Here is an 18,993-nt window from a genome sequence, read left to right as displayed (position 1 = left end):
TGTTCTGCTCTTCTTATCTCACATGTCCACATTTATAAACTAAGGGCTGAGCAGCTTAGTTGAATGCAGTATTTAACTTTAAATCAGGATGTGCAGTGTTTCCAATATAAATGTAAATCACTTTATAGCAAACAAAATCTAAATGACTGCCTTCATTATCATTTATAAATTATATCATTTATTATTGGTTATTTTTAGATAACAAAGTTATTGTTTTATTTAATGATGGTGGTGACCCGAATCTGAGACAATCTTCCTTTCTCTTCTAACACTTGATTTGTGGAATACAACATTCTGAAAATTCAACACATTTCAGAATAATCCTGTTGCAAAAGGTCAACAGAGACACTAACATGGTGCTCAAACTTAGAAAACTTCCTCTTGTTAAAGTACAACATGACATACCGTTAGCTCAATTAGAGCACAATGTGCCATATATCTCACATTAATGTAGCCTGTGTGTAAGTCAGAGACTCACACACTTTTTTTTTTTTTTTACTCCTAATTATGGCTCCTCATGATTCATGCCACTAATTATTTCTGTAGAAGCTGGTGTTATACTGGTACTTTCTCAATAAAAACAGCCTTGTACAGTCACAGATGTCTAGTCCCTGAATGCAATATAACAACAACTTTGTCCAAAGTAATTTATTGTCTAATATTTGGACCAATGTGCTAATTATGTTTCCTTTGTCTTGACACTTTTGTTACTTTTAATTAGACTTTGCTTAAAACAAAACAGAATTTTCTCAAAACAACCATTATACAGTACGATCATGTTATCATGACACAGCCACAGAAACACAGGAAAGTGACTCAGGTTTAAATATATTTGTCTGATATGTACAAATTAAAATGCTGAAATCTCATACAGTTTTGTCACATACAAATCTCTATATTTGAAATCAATATTATATATTCTGTATCTACGTCTTCTCTCATTTCAACACTTTTAGTCTTTATAAGGCGTACACCAATAAATATTCCAAACTAAGGTTTTTTTTTTTGGGGGGGGGGGGTATTATTATATCAAATTTAAGTCTGCAAGATGCCTTTTGACACTTGGTACATCATCTTCTGCACCTGCCACAGTTTGTATGTGGTGAACCTGTGGACAAGGATTTAAAGTGAAGTTGTCTCGGTGTGAACAATGCTTGTTAACACGGCTGGAGTTTGTAAAGACTTGCAGTTTAAGAAAATAACTTGGGATTTTTTATGTGTCGGGTGGGCGGGTAATTTAGCAGCATTTTGCCACAGCATTTTGTGATGCTATTACGGTGATGCAGCTGTGAGAGGGGTTTTTTTTTGTGATAAATGCACATAGCATTTTCAGGAATGAATGAGCGCCGCACCATCATTAAAACTCACACCCACAGCTCATTTCTCTGGAGTCAACAGATTTTCTCAGAATCACAGCATAGTGAGAAATTACAATGTTGAATAACAATATCGGGGGGAATTTAGAAAGCAGAGACTCATTCTGAGTGTAGCTCACCTCTGCGTGATTGACAACGTCTGAATGATTGGCACCGCGCTCAGCCACACACATCAGTCACATAATTATTTGCTGAAACAGCACAGAGCGGATGGTTAAAGGTGACTGTCAGTCACTTGAAGCTAGAAAAAAATAGCTTCATGCCAAAGCTGTTCATTTTATTTTATTTTAGCCTGTAAGTAATGCAGCACTCATTTCTACGGTATAAAAATATGGATGAATAAATTTAACCTTGGCATTATGCCTGAGCTGAACTAATGATATATGGGAGCATATGTGCCCAGTGGAACCCAGAACCTGAAGTGGATGATGCGTTGAAGCCGATGTAAATTTGTCACAATGCTTTTGATTTAATGTTCTGCTGTCTGACTGAAATATTTCGGCTACATTTGGATCTTAATGGTGGAGATGGTTTTGACAAATGCAGAACTGCATCTCTTAGTACTTCATTCGCTTTTTCAAAAGCCTTCAGACATAACACAAAATTACTGTAAATTACACTGCAATTTGCAACGTTATTAGGTTCATGTAAAAAAATAAAACAAAATTTAAATAAAAAATGCATAAACTCTAATTGAGACATGCAACACTGCGTGCCTATTTTCATTCTTTGATGACTAAAGCCCAGGTGAGGAAAGGAGGCAAGCGAGGCAGAATACAGCACATTTAGTAATATTGTGTTCCACCGTCCCATAATGGTGTTATTTTTTTCCTTTCATCTTACACTACATTTCTCAACGCCACAAGTCATTTGTTTCCTCTTGGATGCAATGATTGCTGGATGTCCTGACATGTCTGAAGCAGATTGCCAGCGATGGATCAGGCATGCAAATAGATCCTTTCCTCAAGGTGTTTTGCAAAGGGGCACTTAAGATGTGGAGACGATGAGAGATTTTGGTCAAAAAGAGAAATGTCTGAACAGTTTTAAAAGGAAAACGTGTGCTACTAATTTTAACAAGCTGTAAAACTACTCAACTGCTAATTGCAGTAATATTACTACTGATACCAAGTTGTGATTGGGATCTTTTTTGTAATAAATAGAAAGTACTGAATGGTAATCACTTAAATATCAGCTGCATTGTAGCAAGATGAATGCCAACCAAGTTAGAATAGATATAAATTAACAGAATAGATTGTTGAATAATTGTTGTAAATTTGTTCATCGTAGTCTCAATGAGAAATGATGCCAGTTAATTTGGTTAATATGTTAATCATATGTATTAAGTAAGATCCCTTTATTGCACATTTTGGCAGCTTAACTTTTGCCCCTCTCCAGCATGTTTTCACTAATTTTAACAACCATTCTTTGTAGCGGAAGCAGCTGGTAGGCCTTTGACACTGAAAATGTTTTCATTTTTGCTGTGGTTATTCTTCACACACTCCAAAAATAGATCTATACTTTTAAGTGAAGTTGGCAGCGTGATGTCAGTGCACCTGCAGAGGAGTCTAATGAATAGGGAGATGCACGGTAGGTGACAGTGTTTGTGTAGCAGGAAGTGGATAATGATGTCAGGAGCAGGTAGATGATTTGAGTGAGGTAAAAGAGGAGGATTGGGGGGTGGGGGGAGCAGAGGAGAAGATTGTTTCCGTAACTCTAAGCTGCCAAGTAGCCCGGTTGTAATTCACAGTGATCCTGGACGGCTGCATTTATCCTGCTTAATTACTAACCTGCAGTCATAAGATGGCTCTTTGCAGAATTAATTGTGTGCGGTGGCTGTGCGTGTTTGCGAGGACTGTTGGAGTTTAGATCTTCAGAGCTCTTTAGAGATATTTTTGGAAAGTGGGTTTCTGACACACATTTAAAGGGCTGTTTAAGGGTCATGACTTGATGTGAGGGTTCAGGCTGGAGTTAGATCTAGGTTGGGGTGAGGACTTTTATTGTGGCAATCAAGGTTCGTGTGAGGTGCTTGCATTATGTCAATGAGCGTCCTCTCAGAGATAGTATTGCAAAGTGTGTGTTTGTGGGGAATATGAGTGAGTGAGCGAATATGAATAATGAGGCTTAAGTGGACTGTCGTGTTGTAATGAGCTTTGTGGAGTGATGAGTGGAACTTGGTTGTTAGAGTAAGTAGTTTCATAGTCTTCAGCATGTCAGGAAGTAACAACCCTGTAAAACCTAAGCATGGGGAATTAATCAAAAAGAGATGAATCACTGGACATAAAAGTCAAAACCAGTGCCAAACTACAGCCTGTATGAGAATGCAGTATTTTCAGTTATACGTGTGTTATTTTTATAAACAGTACAGAAACAAAATCCACATTTGGTATTAAAATACCCCAAGGCCAATGAATTCTGTAAAGATTTAACAGATGATAAAACAATGGTAAACAAGATCATATTATAAATGGTAGAATTTTTTTGCAAGCTTTTATTAGGTATAAAGATGCTCTGCCATTTACAAAATAAGCACACTCTTATTCATCAGGAATGAATTTAACATTACCTGTCAGTGTCCTGTAGATGTGACTGTTTGATGAGTTTTAGTCGCAGACGGTATGCACAGGCATGGCGTCTCTGCGCCATTGTTTTATTGCCATAACTGTGCTGTGATCTTTGATTTAAATGTCATCTTTGCATCACTTTTAGATTGCTGCGCTCAGTCAGAACAGCGGAGGGTGTCTCCTCACAGTGCTTTCTCTGGTGTAGTTCTGTATAATGGTTGCCAGCTGAGAAGTGCTCTTGCCACAGTCAGCGCACTGCAGAAAACACTCACACAACAAATGCAGCGAAGCAGTTAAAGCGTGGAGAAAAAAATCCTTGTGGCCTTTCAGAACATCCTTGATGGTAGGCCTCTGTTTGAAGTGTTCGTGAAATTTCTCGCCTCTTGCGTGCATTTTTTTTTTTTTGAATCGCTCTGCAGTTGCCGGTTTGAGTGAAAGCTTCCCACAGTGACTGTGCCGGGTTGTTTTATTTCTGAGTATCCTAGAGTGCATCTATAATTTCTCTGATGATCTAAATTAGCTCCCAGAGACAAAATAGTGGGGACTTCTGTCATGACGGTATAGGAGGTACACTCACAGTACAGCTCTGTACAGCCACAGTCTCAGTACAGCTGTGTGGCAACTTTATCTTGGATGGGACATGGGGGCTGTTTACATGTGTATAACAGCGCTTAGCAACACAATGTGGATTGTACAATGAAATATTAATTAAAGTACAACACTTGGAGCAGACAAAACAGTGATGAGGTTTCTCTTGCACAATCTGAAGAGATTTAATACCCAGTAAAGGATTTGCTTAAATATGAGGACGGGCATGGTTTCTAACTTTACAATACATGTTTTAATGACACAGCAATCACAGCTAACTCAAAGGTAAAGCATCAGTCCCAAAATGAAAACTAATTGTGGTCAAATGTCGCAACATGAAGAAAATTTTAGTGATGGCAGACGTTGCAGTTTAGGTTTTCTGCTCAGTTCATTGGCTCAGCAGTGAAGTTGGACCAGTATGAAAATGAAAAAAAAATCATTTGAACCCTGCTGTAAGTGTTTAAGAAGTGTTTGCTGTTATTTTAAGTGTATTTTGCAACTGGCAGACCTGCTAGTATGGGTTCATTGTTGCAATTCAGCAAACACTCTTACTGTTACAGTAACACCCACCCACCCACACATATTTGAAGTTGGCTGTTCATTTAGTGTTAGCCTGAAATGGTGTACTGATGATGAGTTGCCTTGGCAACTTTGGTCCTAAAATAATCACAGAATCTATTAAATTGGCATGGGGTAAGCATATTCTATCAGTGAATTAATGACTGTCTGCACAGGCTCTTTCTAAGTTCTCCTTTAATGAAGCTCTGAGTATTCAAACAATACTCAGTCTATTTTTCACTCGGCGTGAAATAAACATGTTTTGGAAATAAGCATAACTCTGTGAATGTTATGCAGCATTTTCTTAGCACATAATGGGCTTTGCTGTATAATAACGTATTCATATTACATACAAGAACAAGCCGTGGCTTGAGTCCAGCACCGTTATACCCATTTTTATGAGCCGTGATAGATTTTCCCTCCAGCAAGGAACAGAACGTTTTTGACAAATGAATAATGAAATTCAACCTACATTGTACACTGAGTTGTCCTTTTCTCACTACCAGCACTGCTCACTAACTGGTGGCCCGAGCAGTTTACCAACTGTATGCATATTTGAAAGTTTTTCTGTTTCCCACATGCATCAGTGTGTGCTTTGCAGCGCAATGATTTATGGTCTTTCCAGTGACACAATTAATGAGTTGGAAATCACTTATCTCTGTTTTTTGTTTTTTTTGTTTTTTTCTAATCCAGGTGCAGATGTTGCTAGAGGCATCTCCACCCCGTGTGCAGAATGCATAATGAAGTAGAAAAATAAACGGCGTTCTGTGTGTGTGATGATAGCAATCGTCTTTGCTGTCAATCCAGAAAGCTGACAAAGCTCCTCACAAATCAAGGGAGACAGGCAAAACATGCGTGGGAGACATATTCTTTTTGTTTCCACTAAGATAAAGCAAAACGTTAAATACAGTTAGTGTAATTTAATGTGCTCTTGATGAATATGCAGATTTCCATGTGAGTGTGCATATGCTTGGGTTTGAAAGTGAGGCTTTAAAGGGTTTTAATTGAACCATTTACATGTAACTGCTTCTCTTTCTTCAGGTGAACACAGCCATGCATGAAGCTAAGCTGGTGGAGGAGTGTGATGAGCTGGTGGAGATCATCCGCCAGAGAAAACAGGTCATCGCTGTGAAGATCAAAGAGTCCAAGGTAAAGTATTCCCCGGATGCCTTTAAACTCTTTTTTTTTTTCAGTTTCCTTCAAGCACTGTCTAGAATATTTAATGAAATTAGAAAGATGGATGGCTTCAGCAGGTTTAAATTACAGATTTTCTGTCAAAGAGGAACTGAAGAACTCTCAAAACAAAGTTAACAGAATATCTATGCATTTTTATTGTCTTAAAATATGTAGCAACCAGTCTTAGCAACTAGTTGCCTGTTTACACATCCAGAAGACATGGAGTAACTTCTTGTTGGAGTCATGTTTCTTAACCTCCTGAAAAAATGATCTACTAGTTACTTGCTATTTGCCAACTTTGTCTGTCTGCTGAGGAAGTTAGCTTCAGTTTTTTTAGTTTAGATTTTTTTTTCTCAGAAACATTCTAACTGTTGTTGGAAATGGTGCTGATGAGAGCAGAAGTAGAAACAGGCAGAGCATATAGTCTCAAACCAAAAACAACAAGCTCCATAGATCATCTGTGGGTTTGTCATTACAAACAGTCAGTGTGCCATCAGAGATAATAATTTTATTCTGTGATTATGTAAAAAAAAAAAAAAAATGCTTGTAACAGAAAGGTGTTGAATTTATTGAATTCATAGTAAATCATGGGATTCATTCTACACCAGTTCATATTTCAACCACTCACTTTGTCATTTGAGAGCCAAAATGCCCAAATTGCACCGTCCTCCAGGGTTTTACACAATAGAATGAAAATGAGCTCAGTCGTGGACAGAACATATTTACGTGGCTACTTCGTTAGCTGTGCGCTTGTTTACCCAAACACACGTCACATTGAGGCTTTAGGAGAGTTGGGAAAAAGAAAATGAGGGAAAAGAGAGAGAAAGAGCAGCAGCAGCCTCTCCCGCGTGCGGCAGCCAATCTGAACGTGTGTGGAAAGAATCTGAGATGGCAGGAAAAACTGTTTGGAACCTCCTGTTGGTGATTCAGACAGTTCAGAAAGGCCCTACTGTACAGACAGCTGTGTGTGTGTGTGTGTGTGTTTGTGTGTACACGTGATGGTGTGTATGCAGTCGGTTGTCCCCTCGTGAGCGCCGAGAGCTTCAGGACAGAGACCCTCCCAGAGGTGAAGTTTTAAGTGCTTGTGTGGAGTCCTCTGAGGCAGCGAAAGAGCTTTGTTGAAACATGAAAGATTTCCAAACTCTGAGCGCGAGGACTGAAGTAGGTGTGTGTCGGTGTGTGTGTGTGTGAGGCAGGGAAAGTGTGTCAGAGTGTGTCCGCAGTGATTGGAGACAAAGAGCAAGGCTTGTTCTCCTGAGAGTCTGAGTCTGTAAAAGGCTGTCTAGCAGAGCAGTGAAATGCAGGAGGTAAAAAAGAAAGCACGTATAAAACACCAGAGGACCACTTGAAGGGTCAAGGAAGATGAATGAAATGCACCGTGTGTAATTCACATAAATGCGGATGTGCTAAAATTGAGGGTTGCCTGAAAGAGAATGGAGGAGAGAGGCGATATCAGGGATGTTTGGTGCAGGCGCGTTGTCAGGAGGAAAACACGGCTCATTTTACACATTTGAACAAACTACTGATGCACTCTCCTGCTGAGGAGAGGAAAGTGTTCAGAAGTGACTCCGCAACAGAATAACAGGATTATACAGACTGGATGTTGGTGAGCAGAGCTGTGAAAGGTGCTCCCATTCTCTCTCTTACCTCCTCTTAACGAGCTGTGTGTCTGGAGGAGACGACTCAGCAGTCACGCGTAATCTCTCTCTGCCCAAACAAAACACACACTGTTCCCACAGCCTGATACGTACGTGTGTGTTATCATATGACTGCCTGTTTTCCAAGGCGTTCATTCTCATTGTGAAAACTATTTTAACTGCTTTAGAGTCTTGAGGATTAACAACTCAAATTACTTTTTTTACCTTCATTTTTTAAGCTTATGGCTTAGTTTATTTTTCACTGGAAAAACTGCAGAGTTAGGTATTTGTTTGAGTGCTGAGATCAACTTGTCTTTACATTGACTTGACAAATGCTTCCTATGACTGTGTGATTTATGCTGTTGCCTGTTCGAGGCAGCGCACTACCCTGACTGGCTTAAAGTGTAGTTTAGGGTAGACGGTTGTGCATACAAAGTGTTTGACTTTGGGCATTTTCAGGCTTGTAGTTTGGTTCATTTGATCCGTACTGAGAAAGAAAGTAACAAACCTGCAAAACATGAAGTCCTACAGACTAACAGTAACTCACTGGCTGGACCGATGCAAGTGAATCCACTGTTGGTTTAGTCACCTGCATCCAAACTCATGTCCGTACTCTGGTGACTGGCAGCCTGTCTTCTCTGTTATTGCTGCCCGTATACATACAGTATTTTCTCTGTTGACACAACACTCACAAAGAAAGCTTGCAAATCTATCATAGAGAGACAGAAAGTGGCTTGTATAGAAATATTCTGGGGATTTTACTGTGGAATTGGTTTTTTATCTTTGTTCGCTAAAGATACAAAAACAACAGACTGCAGTTTGAACTGCTTTTGACTGACTGATCTGGGTAAAATCCTTGAATTCACATGCTGGGATGCTTACATGCTACCAGGGTCACCAAATAATTTACAGATGACAGTTCACACAACGGCAGCTGGATTTGTTAGCAGTATGGCTTAGCTTTTGAATTTACACTAAAACTATACATTGACTATCGTGAAATATTGGGATATTGGAATGTATCTTTGTTCCATTTACAAACAAACCATTAAAAAGTAAACTTTGATCCTGAGCAAGACTAAAAATCTGGTTTTGGTTCAGTTCTAGTCCACACCATCGTTTCATAGCAAGCTTTCTCACCAATTTCTGAAAACCCCACCATGGACCAGAGTTCTTTGTAGCTGAACCGAACAAATTAGATGTGAGAATCTTTAACCATCCCCATGACCTTTCCAGAACCTTCACCAAATCGCTGTTTGGATATTTTCTTTTGACACAAACGAGATTCTTTCCTTTCCACATCAGTTCTTTCAGCAAGTTTTTCTAGAGCCTAACCCCTTAGCCAACTTTGAAGCTTACTGGTTAGATAGGATAGCAACATATACACTAAGTAGTGTGTATTCAAGTATAAGTAGTAAGTGTGCACACAAACTTAAGAAAATTGTTTAATTCATTTAGCCTTTGCCTCACTTCTAGATATTAGCAAGCTAGCTATGAAGAGTTTTTTTTTAAACAGAGTGCAGACAAAAAACCGTAAGAATGCCGTCAAAGAAGAGAGAACATTAATGTGAGAGGGTGTTTTTATGCAACAACATGGAACAGCACACGCAAGCAAACCTGAGCGTGCAGCAGACTTTTTGTTTGCTCAACAGAAATAATAGTTACTTCTTACAAAATGTAATTTGCTTTCTCCAAATTGTTGTTTTGTGCTCACGTCCTCCTTCCTGCACTGAGGTAATGTGTTCAGAGAAAACAGGTTTCATAAACCCATTGAGCCCCATGGAAGGCTGCAGAACAAATTAAAATACTGATTGGCTGGCACTACAATGTTTAAGCTATGATTAAAGACTGTTCCATTTCAGCTGTGAATGAGGCGGTCTTCACACAAGGTGAGATACTTGCGCACACGCGTACAGGCTGTGCCATATTGTCCATTATTCTGAGGGAGAGGAGTAATCATCTCTAAAATTGCTGTTTGCGGCATATGTTGCCAAATAATAACCCATCCATTAAACACATCTCGCCTCTCCTCCTCCTTGCCGTCAACAACCTGCTCAAATGTCGTTCATAGTGACAACAGATTATGGTGGACTTAGTGGAAGAGCGGCTGCGACGTCAATTGAAAACTCCATTAAGTCCCCCGCTTAGAGAGGCTTCTAAGCGCAGTGGCTTTTCCACCAGTAGAAAGCGAGTGGACATTAGATACTGTTTTGATTCTTTAAGAGCTTTCCGTGGCAAGCTCTTAACCAACTGCCACCCAGTGTTTTTTCTTTTAATTCTGTGCATATTTCAAGCCCTGCCAGCCAAAATGTGCTGTTGAAAATATAAATGAGTAATCCTCCACGTACACCGATCATTTGAAATGTTCTTTCTGCTGTTTTTTAGTGTGCAGAGATTCAAATAATTATCTGTTACTGAAATGATGGTGTTTTCAAACAGCGACGTGACCTAACTTTCCTGTTTGCCTTTTGAAATTCGCAGGCTTCCTTTAATCGTTGTTGCAGAAATGCACCTCACACTAAAGCTGGTATTTTCTTCGACAACTTACCTTTTGTTGACAGTCCCAGGGCTCACAAGCAGCCTGTGTTATGTGCTGTGAAGAGTTTCCCCAAACTAAGTTCATTTCCAGAATCAGGATATGAGCCGCAATGAAGATAAATAGATTAATTTCAAATTACCATTGAATGGCTTCCTTATGCTCACTCGGAAATGATATTACAGCACACCCACTGACAAATTAAAGTCCAAAGGGACTGCACTGCAAAAACATGTGTGTGTGTACTTGTGTTTGAACCCTGACCTGGCTGACTGCCCTTCCTTTTGAGTCACAACATCGTTATTTGCGATGAATATGAAGCTAATTAATATGAGCAAATTGTCTGTTTCCTGCTTGGATTTCTGTTTTGCACAGCTGGTTGTGCTAAAACATCTGAAACATGCACATCAAGTGCATGGAGATGTGTTTACAATGTGCTAACAAGGCTAATTCTAGTCCATTTCTGGGAATGTTTTTCTCAAGATTTTGCTCTTTAATAGACAAACATGAACTCAGACAGAATGCTGCACCTCATGCTCTGATTGTTATTATATTAGACAACAATCCGCTATGCTATTAATGTCTGCCCTCCTATTATGCAACTTGATAATAAGGTCAGTGTGGGAATGAAGAGGCCATGGGCTCACTTCAACTCTGGCCTCATGACCAGCACTCTGTCCCGTCTGCTGCATTCTTCGTGTCTTCCTGTCTCTCTGTTTTCCGGTCTGTGCATGCATCCACATCGCTGTGTCTGTGATTTCGCCTCCCGATGGAATCTACAGATTTATTGTCGAGTGTTTTCAACCATCAGAGGCAGTTTGTAAAGTAGTTGCATCTGTGGGATATTTACTGAGAGAAAGGGATGCATTTTTGGCGAGGCTTAGTATGAAATTACATCCTTATGCAGAGTTCTTCCTTTAAACAACTCCACACACAAACCGTAGCGTCCTCCGCTCGGTGTTTCCGCAAACGTAGAATAATTGATCAGCATCCAGCATATTCGGTGTCTATCCAAGATTCCCACGGAGGGTTAGTGTGTCGCTCTTCTGTAGTAGTAAAAGCTTCAGCCATGGATAGTCTTTAATATGGCAACTTTTCGGTTTCATCGAGCAGGAATCATGTCGGAGGGTGTTACTAAAACAGACTCAATATTTTGTAGCAATTTGGCAAACGCCTAATTATATTTTCTGGAAGTGTGGACATGTTTGCGGATTAGTGACAGTCTTAACGAGTAATACCTCATACTGAAATCATCGGACTACAGTTAGGATGCATTTGGATTTAGAGGGAGTTCTATTTTTCGGAATTTGTGCAGTGAAGGGAACATGAGTTGCCCTGTGCAGATAGAAGGTTATTTTCAGGCACAAAAGATGAACACAAAAGATCAATAACACCGGAGAACTACTTTTGTCTGAGTTTTGGAAGTTGGAATAAAAGAAGGTGTTGGGCTAAAAATTCCTGCATTATAGAAGAATGTGCTGGTTGCTTTTGTGAAACTTTTGCTAGACCAAATAATATTAAGTTGGTATTTTTATATGTGTTCTCATCACTAAATGAAAAACTAGTTATCGAATCGGTGAATGCATATGAATGTAAATCACATGTGTGTCATATACAACATAGCAACATGCACTGTCTTTGTGTTTCTTCCAGGTGATGAAACTGCGCAAGTTGGCTCAGCAGATTGCAAACTGCCGCCAGTGTCTGGAGCGCTCCAGTGCCCTCATCACACAGGCTGAACAGAGCTTGAAGGAGAACGACCACGCCCGCTTCCTCCAGACTGCCAGAAATGTAGCAGAAAGGTGGGTGATGTAATGTATAGACATCCACACCTCTGCACACACACATTAAGGTAGAAAAAGTAGTGTAGGTGCGATCAAAAGGTTCTGAGGCAGTGCCTATAAAAATCAAAAACCATACCTGATTTCAATTTGGCTGCCGTCACTGTCGAAGCATTCTCCTCGTGCGGCGCTCCCAGCGCTTCTGCAATGCCTGTGACATTCCCTGGAAGTCCCGTTATGTAAGCATGTCAAGCAGCATCTGCAATGGGCGCCCAATCTCCTAAACTGTGTCAAAACGGGCATCCTTCAACTTGAATTTCATTTTAGGGAAGAGGAAGAGGTCATGGGAAGCCAACTCTGGAGAGTAGGAAGCAATGATGTGGTGTTGTGGCCCAAAAAAAAATCCTGCATAACCGCAGTTGGAGCACACACCGTCAAGGTCATAACAGTAGACCTCTGCAGAAATCTACGCTATTGACCTAACGCACCTTCTCCAGTCTTGGAGGCTGTAGGTTTATCCACTGTGAAAAGTGTTGTTTCTTCTCTCAGTGGTAACCACCTCTCGTCACCAGTGATGATCCTTGACGTGAAGGTTGACTCATCCCAGCCAGTTGACTGATGCACGTGATGTTTTCTCTTCTCTGCTGCAGTTTGCTGATCATTGTGAAACTGCACCACTGCAGTCTCAGTCACTCCAGATACCTGTACTTATCCATCCACGACTGTTGGCAGTATTGGTGTTGCCAGTTTAACAACATTTCTCAGAAACGTGGTGGTAACTGTGCAGTTTTTTGGCTAAAACAGTTGTAGTCAGTAGCAAAGCTCTTTCATTGGCCATGTAGCACAGTAGCATCCACACACATGCTTCACATGCACAAAAATAGTCAAGCTAAAAGTAAAAAGTCACTTGTGGCTTCAAGCCCCACTCTTCTGACAGTAAATCCCCTATTTGTCCCATTGTACCGTGACAAGCTATGACCCCAGAAGTCTCCCACGTTCCTGTGAGATCACTTAAGTTACAACGAACTGAAAGATTAGTATGAAATGTTTGTCCCATGACACCAAAGCGTACTGCCTACCCTAGCTTTAATGCATCTCCACATCCTCCTGCTATAGTAATTCTTTTTAACAGCAGTAAATAACATGTCCTGTAGACTTATTTCACTTCAGTTTTTACATTTAAAGTCCAGACAAGAGGGGGCTTTAATCAAGTCCCTCTGGCTTTTGTCTTCTTCTTTATGTCCACTAAATGTAGTTGTGTCATCTTGCCGCCGGCTGCACAATAAAACTTATTTTTAATGTATTTGACTTTGTTTGACTTTTGAAATCAAAACCTCTGGCCTACGTGAGTTTTCTTTTATTAGATTTTTTGCCTCTGTGAAATCCAGTTGAAGGGCTGTTGGTGAAATAAGAGTTATATCAAATGTCTGTAGCTCCTGCAATCAATGTCAGGCCTCTGTTAAAAAATCATCTATCACTGAAGGGTCGGCACTGCAGTTTTTCTTCTACCTCATTCATTCCTCCCGCCTCAGGCCGCGAGCTTTTTCGCTCTGTCTCGTTTACAGACAAAGACCTTTGCAGAAATCTGCAGCTGGCGTAACATCTTTTATTCGGCTCCGGCTCCATTTTATTTCTTTTTTTCCAGCACCTGGCCGAGCACTTCTTTGACGACAGGTTTTTCTTCACTGAGGAACAAAAGTGTTAAGGACCAACGCTGCTCTGTGCGCTGCTCTGCACCGCTGTGTAACCCTGCCAGCTTACTGATGCTCAAAGCAGAAGTAGGCACAAGTTTCCACTAAGCTGTAAAGACTGTGGAATAAGTGTGTCACTGTGTGTCTGGTTTGTCTGTGTTTTGACAACACAGAGGTAGAGATTCTGTACAGGGTGGGGCGCAGACACCTTATTCGAAACTATGCATTTTTTTATGTCTTCTTTCATTACTGCTCTTCTATGTTTTCTGTCTCATACCTTTTCTCTGGTCACTGGTTATTTCTACCACTTCTCCCCTCTTGTCACCACACTTCCTCCACTTCTCACATTTGTCCACCTCTTAGTCACCTTCTCCCCTCCTTTCCGTTCATCACCTAATGTGACCTCTTCTCCCTCCTCAACACAACACATCTCTGCCCTCCTGCTGACACTTTCTCTTCTCTCCCCCATGTCCTGACCACGCAATAGGGTTGCCATGGCGACAGCCTCCTCCCAGGTACTCATCCCTGACGTCAACTTGAATGAGGCGTTCGACAACTTTGCTCTTGACTTCTCACGAGAGAAGAAGATTCTGGAAGGACTAGATTACCTAACAGGTAAGATATGCACACTGTCTGGTCTGCAATGGACATGTTGGTTATACACAGTAGATCCTGCTGTTGCCATAAAAATGCCATAACCATGTCCTTTTGGTTAATTTAATGTTTAACAGAGGAAATTGTTCTCTCTGGGACATAGTAAACAATTTTTCTTTACATGTCAAGTTCTCGTTTGTAAAAACTAGCTACTACTACCAACTAGTCTAAACATACTGTAAGTTTTAGGGAGGTACTTGAAAGTCCCTTCTTTTCTACTACATTTTAAGATGTACTTTATTTAAATTTTAGCATGGCATGTCAACTGTCTACCAATTACATCAATGCTAAATTAGGATGGTTATTTACTATGGTCATTCATACAGTTTATTTTTCGTTGTCATGTTGTTTTTTCTTTCATATGTAGCTCCTAACCCGCCATCCATAAGAGACGAGCTGTGCACCGCCTCCCACGACACCATCACTGTTCACTGGACGTCAGAGGACGAGTTCAGCGTCACCTCCTATGAGCTGCAGTACACTATCTACACTGGACAGACTAATTTCATCAGTAAGTCAAGTGCTAACACACACACATACACATGCACAGGTATGGTAAAACAGAAAATAATATCTGTACTGTAGATTACAAGCAATTAGCTGAGCCCAGGAGGAAGTTCATGTTCACATAATTTGGGATGCATTTCAGCAATAGCCAGGGCCAGTTTAATTTGATGGGGAAGTTTGAACCTGGCTGAAATACTAGGTTTGTTTTAGAAAGTAGAAGGGTTGTAGTTCCACAATTTTAATACACAGTAGTGTGTGACGCCAATATTATGTGACTAAAACTTCCTCAAGGCCACTAACATATAGGCCTTTAACAAACTTTGTCAAATGTAAACTCAGCAACCCTTTAAGCCATTTCAAGCTGAGTTCTTCACAGTTTACGTATGTGCAGAAACTTGGGAGAAGGCGGTTTTATCTGTAGTGTTCACCAAAATAAGAATTCCCACACACTCATGCCCAAAAGAAGCCCAAAGAAACACACTATCCTCACTGACCTCTCTGCAGTGACAAAGAAAAATAAAGCACCACAATACTTGTAATATTCCTGTCTTATTTTCACATATTAAATATTTTATACAAACCGTGTTGCATAACCTAGATTTTCTGTCCAGCTTTATTCTTTGTTGTCCTCAGCGCTCGTATTTATAGAGAAACTGAGCAGAGTTATCAAGACTACTCATTATAGAAATGGGACATACAGTGCATATTGTGGAGATTCATCAGATAGATTCACCGTTTTGGATCAGATTCTTGTCTAAACAGTATGAAAACTCTGCAGAGACATGGAGGGGAAAAAAAGGAGAATATAAATTCACAGCTGCCCTCCAAACCATCCCATTTATCTCTCTACCGTGGCTATTTCATTTTTGTTTCAAGGCTGTAAAAAAATACTGTGATTTTTATTGGGGATATTTTTCTACAAGCTGATCAAAGTCTGTCAAATCTGACAAGACTTAATCTGGCTAAACGTGACCATGATAAAAGTGTTTCGCTCGGTGCTTTTCTTGTTATATATGTAATTAGCAGAGGTGTACCGTGCTGAGCTGCAGTCATGTTGTAGATGTTTTTTTAGGAGCAAATGGTTAGTTTTCAGAGCAGATTTCAGATCCAATATAACCTACATGTGGCTGTATATGCAGATTAGTACGTTAGCTGTTTTACATTCCTTGTATATACATACCACCAGAGTAGCTGAATTGATATTTGTCTTCGACTCTTTTCCATATTTAGTATGTTAGATGAGAAAGAACCGTATCGTTTCCAGTAACTGGTTGACACACTCACAATGCAATTTAAACATACACACATGCGCAATATTCTTGAGCAGAATTGTGTGTATTCGCAAGCTATCTGGTTTTTCAACCAGCACCGTAGCTGATTGGCTATCACTATGTAAATGAAGGGGGGAAGAAAGACCACTGTGGAGGAGGAGACAAACAGGGGAAAAGGTGAAAAATCAGAGTGGATAATGGGGACATAGGGGTGGTGAGATTACCACTTACGGATATGAGGAGGATGTGATTAATGTACATAATCGTGCACATTCAAGCTTGTACCCACACACACACACACACACACACACACACACACACACACACACACACATAGGACACCTGTGACTCTACTCTTTTCGTCCCCCTCTTTGATCCTTTCATCATCTCCTCTTCTCTCCTCTGTGTAGCCTGACATTTCTCCATCTAACCATGCAACTCAAGTGCCCGAGCCATTTGAAACATCAGGATACATTACAGCTATGATAGACTGAGTGACTCAGATATTCAGCACTGAGCTGCCACAGAGTCCTCAGAGATTCATAGGAGAAACTGAGAAAGAGAGAAACCCATTTAGCTTGCCATGCCACTTGAGTTTTTACCATAGTATTTTTCTCTAACTTTCCAAGTGGCTAAATGCTCCCACTTGAGTGCCGTCCCTGTCTCTCTCTTCGTTTCTCGCCTGGCCACATCCTTAGTCTCGGCCCTCTCAGGGGGAATAGAAGTGGGGTTGTGGGGTCTTGCGAACTCTGCCTTTGCAGCATCATCCAAGCAAAACAGCAGAAAAATAGAATCAGCAAGTGAAACCAAATACCATGAAGAAATGTGAGGTGTGTCACGGATCCAAAATTGGCTGCAAGTAAAGTTGCCTTGTACTGTAACTGTGTAGCTGCCATCTGTGGCTCGTGAAAGGTGCAGATATATAATGTAACTGATCCATTTGTTATGTGCCAAGTAAAATCCTGGATTATCCAGTTATATGTTCACATGTTTATAAATATTTGTTTCTCATCTTACTTCCTAACCAGATGTTACACTGACTTTGTATTCCACAAGTCAACTGTTGTTTTATGATGTTGATGCCAGTGACACTTTCTTGTTGGTTCACACTCTTTTGAAGTTGTTAACACTAGCTTAAACACCTTTTTATATATATTCTTGTTAATTAAATCACACATCCTAATCATTTTTAACAGTTGCACAAAGAGGTAATGATGTGCCTCCAATTATAAGTCGGTTTTTGCTGATCCAGATTTAATTTAATGCTTGATTTGAAGCATTTACAGCATTTTTTTCAATCTAATTCTTCTATTTTTCACTTTTTGGTGGTGCGAATATGTATATAGTCAAAATATGTGACCCATCTGCACAAAATCAGTTGTGCCTTGGGCTATATCCGAGATACAGCCTGAATTACATTAACACATGATAAAATATTGATTTGGGGTTTATTACTTAGATCGGTCCATTGAGTTGTTTTCTACATGTAGGTAACATAATCGCTGTCAAATACCATCAGCGTGCATGAGCGGTAACACCAGACAGAAGCCGCGGAAATCACTTGTGCGCCCCGTGCGCCACGAGCAATGTGTCATTGCCAGCCAATCCTGTCCCGTGATTTGCGTCATGTGGTAGCAACATGTCGCTTTTGTTTATGCATAATAGCCCAAGGCACAATGGGACTGATTTCGTGCAGATGGGTCACGTATATAAAATTTAAAGGATTAGCAGTTACTGACGACAAAAGCAAGACTCCAGGAAGCCACTGGACCCATCCAAGAAGTAGTCAAGCAAATGACCCTGAAACATATCTGCACTTCCAACTTGTCACATACACATGGTGCAATAAGGTCCTGCACTTTTAGCATCAGGTTTCAATGTGCAGGGAGTTGTTGAAGATCAAACAGGGGACTTAAATCAAGGAGTCCAGAGTACATGTCCTGTGTCGGATCATTATTTTAACTTCCAGTCAGTTTGGTTATGTTCAGGCAGCTACACTACCCTGCTGGTTAGGTTTTGGGAAAGACTGGGTTAAAATAAACCTTTTCAGAACATGAACTACATGTTAGATAGCAAAGTTGTCCCATCTGAAAAAAAGCAGAGAAGACTTGTCATCAGTCTTGTAGCATCTGTTTGAGACACTGATTAAGTTCTATAGATATCAGATTACCCAGCATGTTGAAAAATGACGCTAAAGTTGTACCCAGTACATTTAAATGTGATGCCAAAGGGGTGCTGACAATTCAGCCGCATGTGACAAGTTGGACATGACACCACCCTGAACCCCCATTGTCATGTTGTTTTCACACGTGTAGCTGTTCGATTTAAATCTGTTTTTAGAGGTGCCAGTATGTAGACTTGTTAGCTTTGGACACAGCAGGAGAGTTTTTAGGTGTCACCAGTTCCTTACACATCAGCATTTCTGCACTGCTCAGCTCAACAGACTGCACTGTATCTCTATCTGGACTAATAGAACACTTTACCGCTGCTTCCTCCTTCACATGACAACCTTTTTTTTTTTTTTAAAGTTTCTATTGCTGAAGTGGCGATATCTGCCTGCTGTCTCGTCCTGCCACCCGCCTTTAATGTGTACTCCTAAACACTGGCCTGTGGTGAAGAATTAACATGATTATCGCAGGTGAAAGGCAGGATCGCAG

At 40.4% G+C, this 18,993-nt stretch overlaps 1 protein-coding gene across 2 annotated transcripts in view; it reads left to right on the top strand.

The window, feature by feature from the left end:
• LOC103369631 (probable E3 ubiquitin-protein ligase MID2) overlaps nucleotides 1–18,993 on the top strand; it is a 76,736-nt gene that overhangs the window by 34,981 nt on the left and 22,762 nt on the right. For both annotated transcript variants that reach the window (XM_008298386.1, XM_008298385.1), the window contains 4 exons: nucleotides 6,125–6,232; nucleotides 12,086–12,234; nucleotides 14,392–14,519; nucleotides 14,926–15,069. In XM_008298386.1, the coding sequence (XP_008296608.1) occupies nucleotides 6,125–6,232; nucleotides 12,086–12,234; nucleotides 14,392–14,519; nucleotides 14,926–15,069 (529 nt within the window). The remainder of the gene's footprint in view (nucleotides 1–6,124; nucleotides 6,233–12,085; nucleotides 12,235–14,391; nucleotides 14,520–14,925; nucleotides 15,070–18,993) is intronic.

This window comes from Stegastes partitus, unplaced genomic scaffold (assembly GCF_000690725.1).
Source record: "Stegastes partitus isolate 25-593 unplaced genomic scaffold, Stegastes_partitus-1.0.2 Scaffold1312, whole genome shotgun sequence".
Lineage (NCBI taxonomy): Eukaryota > Metazoa > Chordata > Actinopteri > Pomacentridae > Stegastes > Stegastes partitus.
Note: the sequence above shows the minus strand (reverse complement) of the source record. Positions and strands in the feature narration are given on the sequence as shown.